The sequence below is a fragment of the Trachemys scripta genome, chromosome 6 (assembly GCF_013100865.1).
Source record: "Trachemys scripta elegans isolate TJP31775 chromosome 6, CAS_Tse_1.0, whole genome shotgun sequence".
Lineage (NCBI taxonomy): Eukaryota > Metazoa > Chordata > Testudines > Emydidae > Trachemys > Trachemys scripta.
In genome coordinates this window covers 30,440,151-30,460,517 of record NC_048303.1, presented here as the reverse complement: position 1 = coordinate 30,460,517, position 20,367 = coordinate 30,440,151, and the positions used below count along the sequence as shown (strand labels likewise).

Genomic DNA, 20,367 nt, shown 5'->3' with positions numbered 1-20,367 from the left:
AAATAGCATAAGCAAGAAAGAACCCATTTATTTAATATTTCCACAAATTTATGCTATGTAAAACCCTGTTTTGAAGCTTACATAAATAAATGGGAAAATTTAAAAGTTTAGAACAACATGGAAATAGTACCATACTAACTGCCTTATCTGTAGTACAAATTATATATACAGTGGCAATATGATAGCTGTTTTCAAATAATTTAGGACACAGCCAAGGATTTAAATTTTGAACACTTTAACCCACCCTTGTCCTATTCCCATATCTACTTAACATATTGACAATCATGAGAGAGTACATAGGTATTAACACAATCACAGTTATCATGTTGGTTTGCTTTTATTTCCAATAAAACTAAAAAATTTAGATACTCATCCATAGCCTGTTCTGTCTCACGCTGCGACAAGCCATAAAAAGCATCCTAAAGAGGTAGCAAGCACTGTTTCGTTTCTTAAACATTTAACATTTAATTATCCAGAATTTCCATTAAAGGTTATTTTGGCATACTAATTCTGATGCTAACCTCACTTGGAAAATGATTGCTTTGGAGGCAACAGCTCCTATCAGTCACTGAAGACAAGCACCACCCAAAAAGCTGTCTTTTGGGCTTTTCTGATTACATATTGAGGTAAATATTGTCTGAAGCTGAAATTTGCAGTGGAAAACTGTGACTCCACAGTTGACTGAGTTATAATGCCCAAGGCTACAGGAGACATCTACTGAAGGTCATTTTTGTAACCCAAAAGGCAATATTTTCCCCACTATAAATTAAAAACTTGGTGTCTTTTCCCCTATAAGGACATTTAGGGAGACAAAAAGGTGCAACTAGATGTAATGAAAAGTAGTTAAGAACAGGAAATTTAGCCTGAAAACAATGAGATCTCCTTCTGGTCAGATTTATCAGTCTGTGGAATAGTTCCTCCAAAAAAGTGACAGAAGCCCCAATACTAGAGTCATTTAAGATCTAGTATACAGAGAGCACTAGAAAATAGACTTTTGGGAAAAATGAGTACTACCAAGAAAGTAAAATAGATAACATAAAAGGTGTCCTTTAAAGCTGTCCTTTAAATCGGCTTCTGTACCCAATGACTGGAAGATGGCTAATGTAACGCCAATATTTAAAGAGGGCTCTAGAGGTGATCCCAGCAATTACAGACTGGTAAGTCTAACATCAGTACCTGGCAAATTAGTTAAAACAATAGTAAAGAATAAAATTGTCAGACACATAGAAGAACATAAATTGTTCGGCAAAAGTCAACATGGTTTCTGTAAAGGGAAATCATGTCTTACTAATAGAGTTCTTTGAAGGGGCCAACAAACATGTGGATAAGGGGGATCCAGCAGACATAGTGTACTTAGATTTCCAGAAAGCCTTTGACAAGGTCCCTCACCAAAGGCTCTTATGTAAATTAAGTTGTCATGGGATAAGAGGGAAGGTCCTTTCATGGATTGAGAACTGGCTAAAAGACAGGGAACAAAGGGTAGGAATAAATGGTAAATTCTCAGAATGGAGAGGGGTAACAAGTGGTGCTCCCCAAGGGTCAGTCCTAGGACCAATCCTATTCAACTTATTCATAATGATCTGGAGAAAGGAGTAAAAAGTGAGGTGGCAAAGTTTGCAGATGATACTAAACTGCTCAAGATAGTTAAGACCAAAGCAGACTGGGAAGAACTTCAAAAAGATCTCACAAAATAAAGTGATTGGGCAACAAAATGGCAAATGAAATTTAATGTGGATAAATGTAAAGTAATGCACATTGGAAGAAATGACCCCAACTATACATACAATATGATGGGGTCTAATTTAGCTACAACGAATCAGGAAAAAGATCTTGGGAGTCATCGTGGATAGTTTGCTGAAGACTTCCACGTAGTGTGCAGCGGCGGTCAAAAAAGCAAACAGGATGTTAGGAATCATTAAAAAGGGGATAGAAAATAAGACGGAGAGTATCTTATTGCCCTTATATAAATCCATGGTACGCCCACATCTTGAATACTGCGTACAGATGTGGTCTCCTCATCTCAAAGAAGATATACTGGCATTAGAAAAGGTTCAGAGAAGGGCAACTAAAACAATTAGGGGTTTGGAACAGGTCCCATATGAGGAGAGATTAAAGAGGCTAGGACTTTTTAGCTTGGAAAAGAGGAGACTAAGGGGGGATATGATAGAGGTATATAAAATCATGAGTAATGTAGAGAAAGTAAATAAGGAAAAGTTATTTACTTGTTCCCATAATACAAGAACTAGGGGCCACCAAATGAAATTAATGGGCAGCAGGTTTAAAACAAATAAAAGGAAGTTCTTCTTCACACAGCGCACAGTCAACTTGTGGAACTCCTTGCCAGAGGAGATTGGGAAGGCTAGGACTATAACAGTGTTTAAAAGAGAACTGGATAAATTCATGGAGGTTAAGTCCGTTAATGGATATTAGCCAGGATGGGGAAGGAAGGGTGTCCCTAGCCTGTTTGTCAGAGGGTGGAAATGGGTGGCAGGAGAGGGATCACTTGATCATTGCCAGTTGCGTTCACTCCCTCTGGAGCACCTGGCATTGGCCACTGTCAGTAGACAGGATACGGGCTAGATGACCTTTGGTCTGACCTAGCACGGCCACTCTTATGTTATGTTCTTATGTGTTCTACCATCACCACTAACTTCTATCATCTGGGCCCTGTATATGCTGGGATTCCACTTCCCCTGAAAGTATTTGGTTTTTTGCCCAATGGCAGCAGAATTCTAAGTTTTGGCTGCTGAATTTATGATTTTACTGAAGCTATAAGCTCAACATTTTGTTCCCCCTATTCCCTGGGTCAGAACATGGCTACAGCTTCTTCTTTCTATGCAGCTTTTACCACAAGGGGGAATGAATTACATAAGTAGAGCATTATCACACCCTTTCTGCCCATAAAAGCAAAAGCCAAAAAGCAGGACAATAGCTCTCTTGGCTCATCAGGACCAAGATGTGTGCCATGGGAGACAACATGGAAGTTGCGGGGCCAAGCCAATGTGCTGAAGGTCTCGGTCACAGCTCTGTCTCACACAGGATGCAAATATGCAGGGCTGGATAAAGCAATCTGGAGTCCTGAGAACACCACTACATGGGGCCTTGCATGGCTCCCCCATGCCCCAGAGCCTCACCCACCCTCCATCTAGAGTTGCAGGAACCCCCCTCCTCTCTTACAGAGGCTGTAATATGCTTCTCATCCAGGTTCCAGCACTTCAATTTTAATCCAGTCATGGACTTGTGTGGCATTGTGTGTCTTTATTTTCTCAACTGCAAAGGAAGATAGCTACTTGACCTTCAGAAGAGAGTTGAGGATTAAAGTTTATGTAATGTTATGAAAATATAAAGTGTTTATTATTCCTCTCAGACAATGCCAAATGGAAAGAATGTTAGTCACAGGCACCCCTACAGACACACTACAACAGATATACCCATAGTGTTAAACAAATCTCAGTTAAGGGGGGGGAGGGGGCATTACTAACTTTATCTGCTGTTCCTGGTATGTCCTCTGACAAAAGAACAATTTAAAAAAAATCTCTCCTGAAGAACAGTATTCTAACAATATTATTTAAATAAAAATAAAACCTCTGATGTGTCTTTTGCATTATTGATACAGCAGATATTTCCAAAGCCTATGTCTACATTTGCATTAAGAAAGGCTTTCCAGTGCTCACTCTAAATCTGATGATGACACATCTTCTCTAAAATACTGTACCTGAAACAGGTTAGCAACTATCATATACTATATTAGATGCAGCTGTGTACTTCCTGCAACATGCTAGTCATTCCCAACTTGAAAAATCTCAGCTATGGTAAGTGACCCAATACCCCTTTCTAATATTCTTCCACCTATTAGTTAAGAGAAAAAATTGTTGTAAAAACCAAGATAGCCACAGGTTCTTGAATTCATTTAATACTAGATACAACTATCTCCTCAAAGTACCAATTATGGAGAAATTTAAATAATCCATCAATAACCAGATATCAAGAGGACACAAGTAATGAATATGATTCATCTGCCGACTGGCAGAGAATGACATGTCAATTGATTGCTTATTACTAGCTATTTGTATTCTGGTATAGGTCTCCACTGTGCTAGGCACTATATAAATACTATTCTCTCTGTGCATAAACTAACAATGACTCTGTTCCCCAAGATCTGCTTTACAACCACAATATCAAACATCCAACTGCAAGATGTGCATAGGCGTATCTCAGCCATAGTTAACCTACCTAGGCTTAGTTCTGGGTGTGGTGAGGTGACTCCATTAGTGAGAAAGCAAACATTTTTCTTGCTGTGATTGTGGGTTTTTTTTTTTTTTAGCATATATATAAAAATACATATTTTAAAAGAGAAATTGGAATAAAAATGTGTCTTAACGTTTGAGTATTACCTTCCAGAGTCAAAATATTGTTACAAATCCACTATGTTATAAGAAAAACACAATGTTACTACTTCTAGAACTTCAGTATTTAGTGATTTGTTTAGCATTGTAGTTATTCCAGACAACCAGAGAAGCACAAATTAACTAACACTATTTTAAGAGGTATGCCAACATGACAGGTAATACTGGAGTACAAACAAGAAAGCAACCAAAAGAAAACTTCATTAAACACAAGAGTAGGGGGAAAAAAAATCTGTTTTCCAAATGAAAAAATAAAATTTGGCACAGAAGCTTATATATCTGAAAGGAAGCATGTCTTAATAGAATTGAGAGCACAGAATTCGGAGCTAGGCAATGAGAGTTATTTTGCTACTGACTCACTCTGTGACCTTGGCCAAATCAATTAACAAATCTCGTCAAAATTTTCATATTTGGGCATCTAAACCCACACAAATTACTGCAACTCTGACATTATAATCAAAAAGGCTGACAAATGAGGTGCTGTACTCATCCTGAAGAGGTCGGAGTATGAATGAGAGGCTGCTAGGCAACTCCCTGACACCATATTCTACAGGCCATTACCCTCTGATCCCACTGACGGGTACCAAAAGAAACTACACCTTCTGCTCAAGAAACTCCCTGAAGAAGCACAGGAACAAATCTACACAGTCACACCCCTAGAGCCCTGACCAGGGGTATTCTATCTGCTACCCAAGATCCATAAAGCTGGGAATCCTGGATGCCCCATTATCTCAGGCATTGGCACCCTGACAGCAGGATTGTCTGGCTATATAGACTCTCTCCTCAGGCCCTACGCTACCACTCCCAGCTATCTTCGAGACACCACTGACTTCCTGAGGAAACTACAATCCATTGGTGATCTTCCAAAAACCACCATCCTAGCCACTATTGATGTAGAAACTCTCTACACCAACATTCCACACAAAGATGGACTACAAGCCATCAGGAACAGTATCTCCAATAATGTCACGGCAAACCTGGTGGCTGAACTTTGTGACTTTGTCCTCACCCACAACTATTTCAGATTTGGGGATGATTTATACCTTCAAGTCAGCGGCACTGCTATGGGTACCCACATGGCCCCATAGTATGCCAACATTTTTATGGCTGACTTAGAACAACGCTTCCTCAGCTCTCATCCCCTAGCGCTCCTACTCTACTTGTGCCACATTTATGACATCTTCATCATCTGGACCCATGGGAAGGAGGCCCTTGAGGAATTCCACCACGATTTCAACAATTTCCACCCCACCATCAACCTTAGCCTGGACCAGTCCACGCAACAGATCCACTTCCTGGACACTACAGTGCAAATATGCGACGGTCACATAAATATCACCCTATACCAGAAACCTACTGACTGCTATACTTACCTATATGCCTCCAGCTTTCATCCACACCACATCACATGATCCATTGTCTATAGCCAACCCCCAAGACACAACCGCATTTGCTTAAATCCCTCAGACAGAGACAAACATCTACAGGATCTCTACCAAGCGTTCTTAAAATACCCACCCAGGGAAGTGAAGAAACAGATTGACAGAGCCAGAAGGGTACCCAGAAGTCACTTACTACAGGACAGACCCAAAAAAGAAAGTAACAGAATGCCACTAGCCATCACCTACAGCCCCCAACCTATCCTGAAGGATGATCCCTCACTCTCACAGACCTTGGGAGACAGGCCAGTCCTTGCTTAGTCAGCCCCCCAACCTGAAGCAAATACTCACCAGCAACTACACACCACACAACAGAAAAACTAACCCAGGAACCTATCCCTGCAACAAACCCCATTGCCAATTCTGACTATTCAGGGAACACTGTCATAGGACCTAACCACATCAGCCACACCATCAGGGGCTTGTTCACATCCCTCGACCCTGCCGCTTCCCGCAGCCCCCATTGGCCTGGAGCGGCGAACCATGGCCAGTGGGAGCCGCGATCAGCCAAACCTGCAGACACGACAGGTAAACAAACTGGCCCGGCCTGCCAGGGTGCTTACCCTGGCGACCCGCGTGCCAGAGGTTTCCGACCCCTGCTCTATGTTCTCAAGACTGGTTTCTAATTATTGTGAACATATATCTGCATAGCTACAATACATACAAACTCAAGAACAATAACTCTGGGTTTCCTATTTTGCTTGGACACAAAGTGTGCATTATGACAAGCTTGGAGAATTTCTGCCACACCACCTCCATAAATACATCTCTGCTTTCACATACTGATAGTCGAGTAAGTACTTATGATGTACTACTCCAATATTAGCAATCAGATTCATAACATCCTTGCAAAAAAATTATGCCTGGTAGATAATAGATCATTCAAGAAAGATCATCTATCCACCACAGCACATGTAGTTGTCAGAAACTGAAGAAAAATGTTAAAGGACAATCTGACATTGTAGGATGCATGTTACTAGATGTTGAACATGAAATCGATTACTTTTGCCACAGAAGGAAACAGTTTTCCACTCTGACCTGAAATACATCATGAAAAAAAGAGTGTGCTTATTGTAATTTCCACTCCCTCTAGAAAAATGGATTGCACTTGCATTACTAGTTAGAGTACTAACCTTCAAAACACTGATCTAAGCAATTCTAATGTAGTCACTCCTATGTCCTCTGTGTCAGCATATTAGCTCAAGTCATCTGCTGCTGGCCTGTTTGGCTCACCACTAACCTAAAAATGCCACGAGTGCCCACTGATTCAGGAATTTAGCATCCATGCACTGGCATTTCCTGCCTACACAAGTCAGAAATATTGCTGCTCATTCAATTCTTTTAAGCAAAAAAGCAAATACTTGTCATCCCTCCTCCCGCTTCCACCTTGTGCTTTCAATGATTAGGTCAACGTTGTTGAGAAGTTCAAATATGGCATGTTTTGCAAAGTATCTAACTGCCTTGGCACGGTAAGCCACTTCAACTGGAGTCATAAGTAACAATCGAGGTCATCTAGAGAATCTAGAGAACTTCTCATCAGATTACTGGAAAATGATCCCAAGAATAATTTTCAGACTCAGATGACACCCATACTGTCCTGCCCCAAAACTGAGAGAAAAATCAGAAGCTTCATGTGCACAAGACTGTAAGATTCGTTTAGGCCATTATAAATGAGCCTGATGCTTGAAGTTACTCATTCTAATTCTAGACAGCTTCAATTCAAACTACCAGAGAAATTCTCTTTTTATAATCTAGACGCACCAGTTGCTTTTGTACTGCATCAATCCTCCATCAGTATGGACCAAACCCTATTTTGAACTTGGATAACAGAAAGAATTGTGCTGCTACAAGACCATCAAGCCAATCATTCAAGTACCCTCATAACTTAAAATTCTAGCATCTTATTCAGGGATCTCTTGACAAGAACACTACCTTTTAGTGGAATGACAGTGGCCCTAATCAGGCCTGGAACACATTTTTCAACTAAGGACAATGACATATCCATATTCTTACCAAAATCACTTCAGAATCCATGCAGAGCAGATAAGATCTCAGTTTAAATTCTCATCCAAAAGAGATCCCCACACAATAAACTGCAAGGTATACAGTTTATCTGCCAATGAAAGATGAAGGGTGATGTCAACCTTGCTAGGAACTGAATCCAAGGCTCCAGAATCCACCTAAGTATGTCCCTTATAAAGGAACCAGCATCATGGTATCTGAATGCTTTACTAACTAATTATTCCAGAATAGGATATTAAGCTATCCTATTTGACATTCCTTATAGGAAACACTTTCTCTAAGACTCAGCCAACTCTGAATGGTAGTGTTAAATTGAGGACCCAAAATATAGCAGGCAAGTCACTTGTTACCACAGGACCTTATGACAACATCTATTACCTTAAAAAAATGTAAGTGTTCCTTTAAGGCTCCTTTAAGTTTATGGTGACAAAATTAAATTGGCTGCTCTTCTATAAGTAAAAGCCACAAGAAAAGCAGGAGAATGCCACACTGCACTAACATCAGATAAAATTATTCATAATGTAAAGGTACAAATATATATATCCAAAAGTTATTAAAAGGAGAACCAAGGCAACAGACAGGCCGAGGGGAATGCAGTGTCTAGGAACTCGTGAAAAGAAACCAGTACTGGCCAATCCTAACAAAATTTCTCATTTACTTTAATAAAAAGTTTTAGTTATATAAGGAGTGCATGATCAAGACTTACGAGAACTCTCGCCACCCTCAGGCTCTGAAGATTTTGGCAAATCCTGCTACATTATTTCTAGATCTAATTAAATAGTCAAAAGTTGCATCCACCTACAAGATAGAAAACTCCTTGTATAAATATCTCGTGAAGTCTGAAATTCCTATCTTCATCTCTTGGGAGAGAGGAAGCAAAACCAAAGCATTTCAACTAGAATAAGAAAATTCTAGAAAAAATTTAGTTTAGATGTAGATTTTTTTTCCAAGCCCTCAAAAAATTTCATCTTATGACAATTTCAATATAAGACATCAAGAAGACCGAGGTCTATGCAAATTATAATTATTTTGTTAAAAGCAGTAAAGTTTAAGAGTTGAGATATAACACCTTAAAATCAAGCACATTATGAAGGTGTACTGACACTATCATCGTAACTCAGTATCTTTCTGGCACATTGTCTTCTTCAGGTGGGGTGTGTGTCAAAATACCAGGACCCTGATCCTGAAAGTTGCTGTATATGGGCAGATCCGTGCACCCATGCGGAGCTCATTGAAGACTCGAACGCAGCTGCTGTTAAAATTCCTACAGCTGCGATATTTTTGATACAACTATTTGTGTGGCATTTGACTGCAATGCTACAATATTTCAATTAAGAAATGCTAATTTTAGGAGGTTCCACCACGCTACACCCACACATACTCTTTTGTAAAAAGGGAAGATTGGGTAAAACAGCAGAATAAAATTTTCACAACTACTAAAGTGAAAGTTCTTCCCGCCATGGCCGGATTTAGAGGCAGGCGACCGCCTGGGGTGCCGGGCTTGAGGGACCTATTTTTTTTTGCTATTAGTGACAAAATATTTTTGCTATTTTTGCTGTTAGTGACAAAAGGGAAAATAGAATGTTCCAAATAAAATGTTTCAGGTATTCCGTATGTAGATGCATCTTCACTAACCTCCTAGAATGTTCTGGACCTTTGTAGAATCTTGTGGAACCTTCCAGACTTTCTGAGAACTACATTTTCCTCAAACCTCCTAGAATGTTGTCAGCCATCCCCTCGTGGGTATGTAAGGGGCGGGGCATTGCCAGTCAGTCTTATATGACAGGGATACTTATGCATCAAAGTCATGAAATGGGCTACAAATAAAATAAAGAATAAGGCATTCAAAAGTTTAACAAATGGGAGGGGAACACGCTGAAGACATTCCTCATCTGGGACGTCATTTGGTCTAGGGCAGGCCCTGCTTCCAGCATCACATTTCTGGGCTCCTGAGGAATTTTTATGTAATTTGCTCCAATAAGCTTGTCACATGCATCCCACTTTCCTCTTATTCTACTTAACTGCCACTTGATTTAACAAAGATAAAATCAAATTTTTAAAAAAAAAACTCAGGACAGAAAATGGTCACAACTTGGTATCTATGAAGCTGCATGCTTTAATTTCAATTTATTTGTGAAGAATTAGGGGGGGGGGTCCTGAATCTTCTGGGACTCTGATACCCTGTGTTCTGCTGGGTCTAAAATAAATAAATAAATAGATAAATAGATAAAAAAGCATGAATGCTGTTTCAGGCTGAACTCACAATTTCCTTGATTGTGGGTGTTTAAACTCAACCTTAAAATCATTCAGAATCAGGCCTTGATCCTCCAATTCATTGTGTACCAGTCAACTGCTGTGCCCATGCAGAGCCCCAGAAATTTAATGGGGCTCTATGTGCACATAGCAATCCATGCAATGAACTGTGTACCATAAAGTATTACGAACCCTGAACTCCTCACAGAATAAAGGTTCTATTTTCCTTTTTTACTTATATGACTTCCCCCACTATTACCACAGTAATCACGTCTGCAAAACACCCCAGTGAGGTAGGAAAGTACTATTTTGCAGATAGGAGACTGAGAAACAAAGAGACCAAGTGACTTGCCCAAGGTCACATACAGGAAGTTAAAAGGCAGAGAAAAGAATTGAACCTGGGTCTCCCAGTCCCAGCCCAGTGCACTATCTACCATCCTTCTTAAGTATAAACAAAGATCATTTTGCATAGTTAAATAAAAACCTCAAGCACTTAATATTTAAAAAAAAAGGCTTTTTCAGTGCTAGCTTTATTTTAGAATCTCTTGCTACACGTAATTTTAACTCATGTTTCACCTTTGTGCATCAGAATTAATAAAAACTTGACTTATTAATAAACAGATTCTAAAGAATTTCACAACAGAAGCAGGAATAATTTTACACAGTGTTCAACTGCTGTCACCTCAAGGAGGAGGACATCAAGAGCACCAAAACAACAGAGGGAGAAAGAGAGAAGGTTAATATGACCAAGGACACTCATCCAACAAAGACCACTGATTCTTGATGTTCAACGGAGGCTCTTTTTGTTTTTGAGATACATCTGGGGAGAAACCTCCCTCACAACGAGCCGCATGGAACTCATTTTCTCCCCTGAAGAAGGAGAAAGGGCACCAAGATAAGAAACTTTGGTCTGAGGGTGTTTATACATCTCAAGCCTGATGTTTAGAATAGTGGTTCTCAACCTTTCCAGGCTACTGTACCCTGTTCAGGAGTCTGATTTGTCTTTCGTAGCCCAAGTTTCACCTCACTTAAAAACAACTTCCTTACAAAATCAAACATAAAAATACAAAAGTGTGACACAGCACGCTATAACTGAAAACATGATTACTTTCTCATTTTTACCATATAATTATAAAATAATCGACTGGAATATAAATACTGTACTTACATTGCAGTGTAATATGTCAGCCTGCTTTTCACATGTGAGCCTTGTCTGAAGCTCAGATCCCCATGCCACAGGGGGCTACACAGAGCTAAGTTACATGTTTCAGCCCCTAGATGAGTTGAGTACCCCCAGAAGACCTCTGCATACCTCCAGGAATACACATACCCCTGGTTGAGAACCACTGGTTTAGATCACCAAGCCTAAGGTCTCCAGCTTAATAAACAGTAACACAGAAGTCTTTCAGCCTTCAAGACATTTTGCAACCATTAACTAATCATCAACTTGTTGAGGGGGCCAGAGGAAGTGCCCAGGTGAACAGTCGCTCTATTTGATCTGTAACACCAGAAGGGTGAGGATAAAGCAAAAGCACAGCAGGAGGGCAGGGGATACACCAGGGGAGCGGAATAAGGAACACCACCACTCTCTGTCTTCCTCACACCTCGGCAGGCGGCCACGGCCCTCGGAAACTGGGCACCTTGGGCCTGTATTTCAGCAGCGCCGAGCAAAGCCCAGGTGGCCAGTCGTGGCAGGTGCCAGAAGCGCTGAGGCCAGGCCCCTGGTGAACACGGGCTGCGGCGACACAAGCCCCTGCGGGGCCCGGGGAGGGAGGAATGGGAAAGGCCCCGGGAACCCCTCCCCAGCACAGGGGCTGCGAGCGCCGCTCACACTGGGCCCCACGGGGGTGCTCGCTCTCCCCGGCGGGGTCGGAGCAGGCGCCCGTTATTCCCCCAAAGCAGCCGCCCCACTGACAACAACGGGCCCGCGGCCGGAGCCAGTCATACCCCGCCCTCCGGGCCGGGACCGGGAGGGGTGTCCAGGGCCCCCGTTACCTGGCCGGAGTCAGGCAGGCAGCGAGCGCGCCTCCCCCCCTCGCAAGCTGCCTCCGAGCCGCTGACATTGACAACGCCGCCGCCATGGTGGTGGTGCCAGAACCGCTCTGAAACGGCGGCCTCCCAGGGCCAAAACTCCTCCGCCCAAAGAGGAAACGCGAAGGCGCCAATCATCAGCTACCTCCCGGCAAGCGGGGGACGTGGGGAGAGGGCGGGGAGGGAGACCAGGCAAGGAGATACCTGGATCTTTCCGATTTTTTACATCCAAGCGCCTAAATTGTAAAATAAAGACGTCTAGGCATTCTTAGTATTTCAACAAATCCCAGACCCTGGCATAGTGTGGTGCAAATGCACTACAAATTGGTGCAAATTGGCAGCTAGAAACGTTTGGGCCTATTCCTCTCCTAATTATATGTCATAAACAGAGAACAAAAGAATGCTCCTCTTATACAAACAATTCAAACCCCGATGCATCTGAAAGTAATATCATTACAAATATCCCGATTTAGCACCTGGATCCTGCTAGATTCAGCTAAGTTTTGGCCACAAACCTGTTTCACCATCTAAATGTAGTGGGCGTGCAGCTTTCCCTAGTCGACTAATATAATCCACATTCCAACATGTTGATGGGGTGCTGGAACAATTTTTATAGGGGACTGCTGAAAGTCATTGAACAAAACTATAAACCTTGTATATGATGGAAACCACTTCAAGCTAGCGGGTGCTACCACACCCTCAGCAGCCCTATTTTCAGCGCCTATGCATGTTGTGGTTCACTTTCTACAATGAATGACATTAGAACCACTAATATCTCTAAAAGTGGAGTGATTTTTTTTACTTCACCACAGTAACCGGGGAGGTAAATTACACTACTAACATATATATGTTGTAGCCAAGAACATACTATGTTGTTAACGATATAGAAGAATTCCTGTAAAGGAAGACTCAAATGCAATTGGTTAGTAATAATACTATTTGAGTCTTCCCTGCCAAAACCAGGTGAACCTTGATAGATTCAATTTCTGGATACATGTTTGTGTGGTTCTGTGCTACCATCATGTACCGAGATCTGAATTATTCGGAAGGGCTAGAAGGAATTGTTTAGATGGTAAAAATGGGGCCATACTGCCAAAAAGCTAACAAGACCAGGAAGATATGGGTGCCAAATTAGAATTTTTGCAACTTTCTTGTACCAGAATGTGATGTTTCTGATTTTTTTGGTGAAATAGTAGGGACAACACTTGTTCTCAGATTTGACAGTACAACTTCTGGGTTTGTGGCCAGCAGTTGGCAGGTTCTGAAAGGACCCGGATGCCAAATCCAAGTTTTTGCAGTGCTGATTTACCGAAGCGCTAAAGATCTATTTAGTGGAAGTTTGAAGATTGGAACCAAAAACCGGCAGGGCCCAGATGCTAGATTCAAGCTCTTTGGGACTATTGTACTGGGATCCATTGGGTCTGGGTATTTTATTTTGTTGTTGAGGGAGTAGGAGCAGGAGCAGCCACGCTTGTTCTCTTTTTAAACAATGGACTTTTTGAGGTGGGACCCACAACTGGACAGCTCTGGGTATTTGCAGTGTCATCATACTGGGATGTGCTGAGTACAGACTTTTTTCCCCCCATAGGAGTTGCTTCTACATTTGTGCAGTAGAATTAGGAGGGATGAAACCAAAAATTGAGATGGCAGATCCAGGGTTTGGTGACCCCACCATGCCAGGATGTGTACTAATTGTATTGGTGCAGTAGGAGCAGCTATACTTGTTCTCTGTTTAGGAATTATAATTTAAGGGATGGTTGTCAAAAATTGGCTGGATCCAGTAGTATCTTAGAGTCAGATGCAGAGTATTGCAATGCTGTTGCACTGGGCTGTATTGAGGTTAGAGCTAGTCAAAAAAAATTATAATTTTTTTTTTTTTGCATTGCTTAAGTTGACTGATTGATCCATAGCAAATCCTTAACTTAGGTCTGGGCTGTACATAGAAGTTGCACCTGGTTAACTAAAGATATGATATTGCACTGATTTAGTTAAATTGGTGCAGTGTATTGTGGACACTCTTATATCATTTTCAAACAAGTTTACCTTGGTTTAGCTGATGATGTGTATCCACACATAAAGTTGCACCACTTTAACTAAACCGGTGCAACATCATTCCTTCAGTTAAACTGATGCAACTTCTATGTGCAGTCCAGACCTAAGTTAACTCCTTAGAAAATTTATGTGTTTCATGCATCCAAAAAGAGAATTCAGCTAAAGTCTTAATTTTTAGATAGCAGCAAAACAGGAATTACTTTGGGAACGTCAGGTTTCAGAGTAGCTTTTTGGGGAACATCCACACTCTAATGAAGACTTAAACATTTCATTTATAATGTTGGCTACAGGCTGGTCTACTATCACAGTTGTACTATGAAAAAAAATCCATCAAGACTGAAACAGTCAGCATGGCAGCACTAATTGTGCTGAGTAATATTTATCCTCATGGTACCTATTGTTTTCTATAAAGATTTAGGGTAATATTTCCCCTTTAAATATGTGTGAGCAAGTCCCATTGATTTCATTGGTTGTTGCACACATGTAAGTACTCAAAAAGAAAATTTAACTTTTTATTATTATTCCTTTTCTGTAGGAAGAGGATTCATACAGATGGTTTTACTCCGCTTCTAAGTAGATCAGTCTGACACAGAGAATTCATTGCTGCAAATAGATAGCAGAGTAACCAATGTAAAGCAAAATTCTACTGATGTTCCCTAAATTATTATTTAATATTTGTGCTGTGCAATGTATAAACATGTAGGAAGTAGCCCCTGTCTCAAAGAGCTTACCATCTAAAAAGACAAAGAACAGAAGAAGACTGGGGGGGAAGGATACAACATACGAGTAAACCAATCACAGTGATGACAGTTAACATGCAATATTAGCTCTGTTCTTATTTGTTTGTTCTATTGCTTTTATATGTGGAAAATGTAGTTTAAGTGGCCATTCTGACATAGGCCCTGATCCTGCAAACATTTAAGCATGTGAGAAGTCCCAACTTAATGGGTCTACTCACATGTGAAAAGTTACTCACATGCATAAGTATTTGAGGATTTGGGGCTTTACTTTGAAAGAGTGGCTTCTTTGGTTCCATTTTGTAGCCAGAAAACTTTATCTCTCTGATGAAATGTCAGCCACAATTCTACTTGCAGTTTTTTTGCAAGTGTTTGCAGTGGAGCAAAGTCTTTTCCCCTGTTGTAAACCCTTCTAAAGCGTGCATGCCAAGATACTATTTAATGGAGGATTTTGCGTTAGAAGCCAATTTCTATCTTAAAAGATCAGTGAATATAAAAATGTGGGGTGTGGGAGGATATGGTGTATCTAAGTGCAATCCTCAAATGGTAGCCAGGTTGGTGGGGAAAGGGACAGTTTTCTTCAAGTCTGTTTGATTTCATGTGACATTTACAATAGAGCTGGAGTTGTCTGGTTTTAATTTTTTCCCTTTTGTAGGGGTCTTCAATGAAACACCACAGCTCATACAGGAGGGGAAAAAATTAAAACCAGGCAACCTCAGATCCATTGTAAGTTTTATATGCAAACAGACTTACAGAAAAACTCCCTTTATCCCCTGCACTTCCATCCTTGTGAACTAAAAATTAAAAACAAAAGCAACCTCCCCCTCCACACACTTTTTATACCCACTGCTGTCAAGTGATACATTGACATGTACCCCAAATCTTTTTAACTATTGCCCTGGAGGCCACCAAGGAATCCCAACTGACCCACTACCATCAGAGTGAGCAATGGGAGGCTGCTGGGATGGCAGCTCACTTCCCTCAGGCTTGTATAGCTGCGATCCTGAGAGATCTCACCATCCACCACTGGCGCAAGTGACATAACCCACAGGGCTTTAAAAATCCCTTTCAGGTGGCTATTGCTGCCATGGTGGAAAGAGAACTCTTTCCACACACACCATCCCGGCGAGTGACGTCAGGCCACTGGGATTTACAATAAAAACCCTCAGGCTTGTCTAGCTTGCCAAGGCTCAGAAACTGCTTTTATTGTTTGACGTCAGCAGAGATCAGTTAATCTTTTTTGTATTGTTTATTTGGGCAGGGGAGCGCAACTTTAACATCTGTGGGGTAATTTCTGCTTCTTCTTCTTTACTTGAAACAGGAGGCAAAGCAGATTTTAGTCTGAATTTTTATAGCCATCTGTTTTCTCATATTTTTGAAAGATTTTGGTTCCCTGACTGAGCCATTTTGGATGTCTCAGAGCAATAAAAGGAACGCAATTCATATTGGTTCTAGTGCTGTAAGCAGCCCAGGTCAGAAACACCTTGCTAGATAATGTTATCTGATCACCATTTTTTCTGAGAAGAAACCCTTACCTAGTTCTTCATTTGAAAGTGAGACTTCAGGAAATGTTTCTATCCAATATTGAAAAAGACTGCTATTTGATTAGAACCTTGCCTACCATTTTCAGTCCCATATTAAAGGGAACCTCTTTAGTTCATCCATCTTTAGAATCTCTGCTGATCCTCTTAAGATTATATTGTCAAAACTAAACTTGGCCAGTGAGGTCACAATTGGTTTGGGACATAGGGCATTGGTTGTAAGAGAACACAGTTTGATATGAAAGAGAGGGATTCTGAGTTCTTGAATAAAATAATATTATTACAAACACAGTGCCATAAAAGCAGATTTTTCTATATCATATAAAGTAGATGTAAATAAATAATTAAAAAATGTTGAGTATTTAGAGAATAAATAACAGAAAAGACTCCCTGATTAACCGATCATTTATTTAAATGTATACACTGATCATATCTTTACACAAGTTTTTGTTTGTCTAGTTTATATCACTGGATGTTCACCCTTACACTGCTCTGATCCTTACTGAGCCATGTAAACACGTTTTAGAGCCAGGATGCAGCACAAAGTAGCCTCAATGCACTAGAGAATCTGGCCAATGATATGTCAAATGTTTCCTATCAATTGTTTCAATATGTTCTTAACTTTTTTGACTCAACAGATCTCCGACAGGGCTTGGACTGCAAACAGATTTGATTTATTTGGTTGGTCTTGCTGAGAGAAATGGCATTAATGATTTTGGAAGGATTAGTAGAAGAAGAATAAAGATATATAACATAAAGCACTTGTAATGCAGTGGCCATACCCCACACAAAGGTAGGGGGAAAAAGAGTGAACTAGGGTCTCATTAGAGCATCATATAGGAACATTGGAATTACTATACTAGATCAGACTCAGGATCTATCTATTTTAGCATCCTGGCTCCAATGGTGGCTGGCACCAGATGCTTCAGAGGAAAGTTAAAGAAACCTCATAATAGGCAGGTGTTGGATATTTTGTTCCCAGCATGAAGGTCTCATCCTACTCTCTGTTATTTAAGATGGGAAACAGTAGGATTTATCTCCCTTCCAATATATTTTTGTAGCATTAACTATTATAACTCTGGATATTCTTATTATTCATATAAATGTCCAATCCATCTTTGAATCTTGCTAAGTTCTTGGCTTCAACAGCATCCAGTGGCAGAGAGTTCCACAGTCTAATTACTGGTGGAAAATATTTCCTTTTCTGAGTTTCGAATATGCCATCTTTCAGTTTCATAGGAAGGGGAGAAATATCAAAGCTCATGGTCTTTCTCCACCCCAGCCCAACCAAACTCAGAAATAGGATCATGAACTGAGAAACCGACAATCTTGCTGCACTGCTTACAGGAGATGTTTTAAGATGGATGTGTTTGCTTTCTCTCCTGGTTAAGCAAGCCATCTGTTGCAAGCTTTTTTGCTCCTTCTTGTGGATCAGACTGAAGAAAGTGCCAGTTTTGATTCCCCACATGTTGGTTCTAGGGGAACCCAGACGTCCCTGGAATGCAGCACAATGCAGCCTCATCCTCAGCCGCTCACACCACCAGCATGTCCCCAACATATCTCCTACACTGGGGTGCCTTGGAAGAGGGCGGTGCATAACAGTTTAGGGATCCCACATGCAAGAGAAATCCCCAGCTACCTATTTAGGTGAAAGGGAGTCTGTAGTGTGGACGAGGATTTGGACCAATGTATCTAGGGGTACGTCTATACCCAGCCGCTAGTTCGGTGGCTGGCAATCGAACTTCTGGGTTCGACTTATTGCGTCTTGTCTGGACGCGATAAGTCGAACCCGGAAGTGCTCGCCGTCGACTGCGGTACTCCAGCTAGACGAGAGGAGTACCGCAGAGTCGACGGGGGAGCCTGCCTGCCGCGTGTGGACCGAGGTAAGATCGAACTAAGGTACTTCGAACTTCAGCTACGTTATTCACGTAGCTGAAGTTGCGTACCTTAGTTCGATTTGGGGGGTTAGTGTAGACCAAGCCTCGGAGTACTGGAAAGAACACATTTAGATGTGACAGGCCCTTTTTGCCAATCCCAAATATTTAAAAATCTAGAGTCAGGGTCCACAATTTCATGAGATTAGTTAGGCAAAAATTTGTCTGGGGATTGGTCCTGCTTTGAGCAGGTGGTTGGACTAGATGACCTCCTGAGGTCCCTTCCAACCCTGATATTCTGTGAACTATGTATTAGCATAAAAATTACTGATGGGATTATCATTCTAGTAACTATGCAGTTTCTATCTCACAGGTAGGTTTGCGAACATGGTATACAAAATAATATAAAAATGGAGTGAAATGACCAATTTATTCTATTTAAGTTTATGTGAAATTACTTTGGAACACTCAAATGTCATTATTTTTATACAGTAAAAATGTTCTTACTTTTGGAGTCTATAGATTAAATTAATACCAAAATCAGACATTAAATTTCTCAAATCAAGTGATGAGTTACAGCACACTATCGCAACAGTTGGGGAGAACAGGATGGAGCTATCCCATGCCACTAAAAGGCTTAGCATATTAAAAGCCCTTTGACACTATCAGTCATTCAACTGCAGGACTCCCTCATACAGAAGAATAGACTACTCACTGGCAACAGGAAGCACTAGCAAAGGAAAAGTGACATTAATTCCCTGTTAAATGAAATTGAACTATTATTTTGAGATACATCATATATGAAAACAGTTGCCTACTTAGGATAGGGTACATTTTGCTTAACTAAGATATTTTATCAAATTTAATTTCAGCAAAGACATTAGTATTGCAACACAACTACAACCATTTAAACTCACATTTAATCTGAAACAGAAAATGAAAGATCCATATACATCTTTTTTTTTCCAGATCAGTATATCAGGGCATCCAATGTGAGTTCAGTTTTAGCCAATAGAAACAATTAAGTTATTCACACTTGCCTCTTCTGATTCAAACATTAACATGTCAAAACTAAATCAGGGAGGATATAATTGATCCATGTGTTATCAAAGCAAGATCTTAACTCTCTAGTCTGCATCTTCAGGACCTGACTGGTGCCGAACCAGAGAATTTGCCGAACCATGGGAGGTCAATGCAGAATGCCAGTGGGTCTCCATAGGCGCTGGAAGTAGGGGTGCGGGAGGGTCCCAGCCGCCGGCCCTCCGCCCGGGAACCCGGTCACTGGCCCCAGGTCCTCCCCCTCCCTCACAAAGCTTGAACGCCGCGAATCAGCTGTTCGCAGTGCTCCAAAATACTGGGAGGGAGGAGGAAGAGTTGGTAAGTGCAGGGCTGCCGGCACACGAGAGGCACTGGGGGAGAGTGGCAGAGGGGGGAGCTTAGTGCCAGTGGCTGCTCTGCACCCACTAATTTTTCCCCGGAGTACCCCTGGAGTCGGTGCCTATGCCGGATCACGGATGTTGCTGCCCCAGGGAGTGCCGGATTAGAGAGGTTCAACCTGTACTTTTTGTCTTCCTGCTTCTCAGGCCTGGTCTACCCTAGGGGGTGGGATCGATCTAGGGGTATGTCTACACTACGGGATTAATCGAATTTTGGAAACAGATTGTATAAAGTCGAAGGTATGTGGCCACACTAAGCACATTAATTCGGTGGTGTGCGTCCATGTACCAGGGCTAGCGTCGATTTCTGGAGCACTGCACTGTGGGTAGCTATCCCATAACTATCCCATAGTTCCTGCAGTCTCCTCCACCCATTGGAATTCTGGGTTGAGATCCCAATGCCTGATGGGGCCAAAAACATTGTCGCGGGTGGTTCTGGATATATCCTCCCCCTTCTCCAGGGAAGCAATGGCAGACAACCATTTTGCGCCTTTTTCCTGGGTGAATAGTGCAGACGCCATACCACGGCAAGCATGGAGCCCGCTCAGCTCAAGACAGCAGTCATGAACATTGTAA

At 41.4% G+C, this 20,367-nt stretch overlaps 1 protein-coding gene across 2 annotated transcripts in view; it reads right to left on the bottom strand.

Annotated features, from left to right (window-relative positions):
- NDUFS4 (NADH:ubiquinone oxidoreductase subunit S4) overlaps positions 1-12,321 on the bottom strand; it is a 62,627-nt gene extending 50,306 nt beyond the window's left edge. The window contains exon 1 of one of the 2 annotated variants that reach the window (XM_034774016.1): positions 12,116-12,321. In XM_034774016.1, coding sequence (XP_034629907.1) covers positions 12,116-12,289 — 174 coding nt within the window. In that variant the 5' untranslated portion in view covers positions 12,290-12,321. The remainder of the gene's footprint in view (positions 1-12,115) is intronic. The other variant, XM_034774017.1, reaches the window with a different exon arrangement.
- Between the last annotated feature and the right edge of the window lie 8,046 nt (positions 12,322-20,367).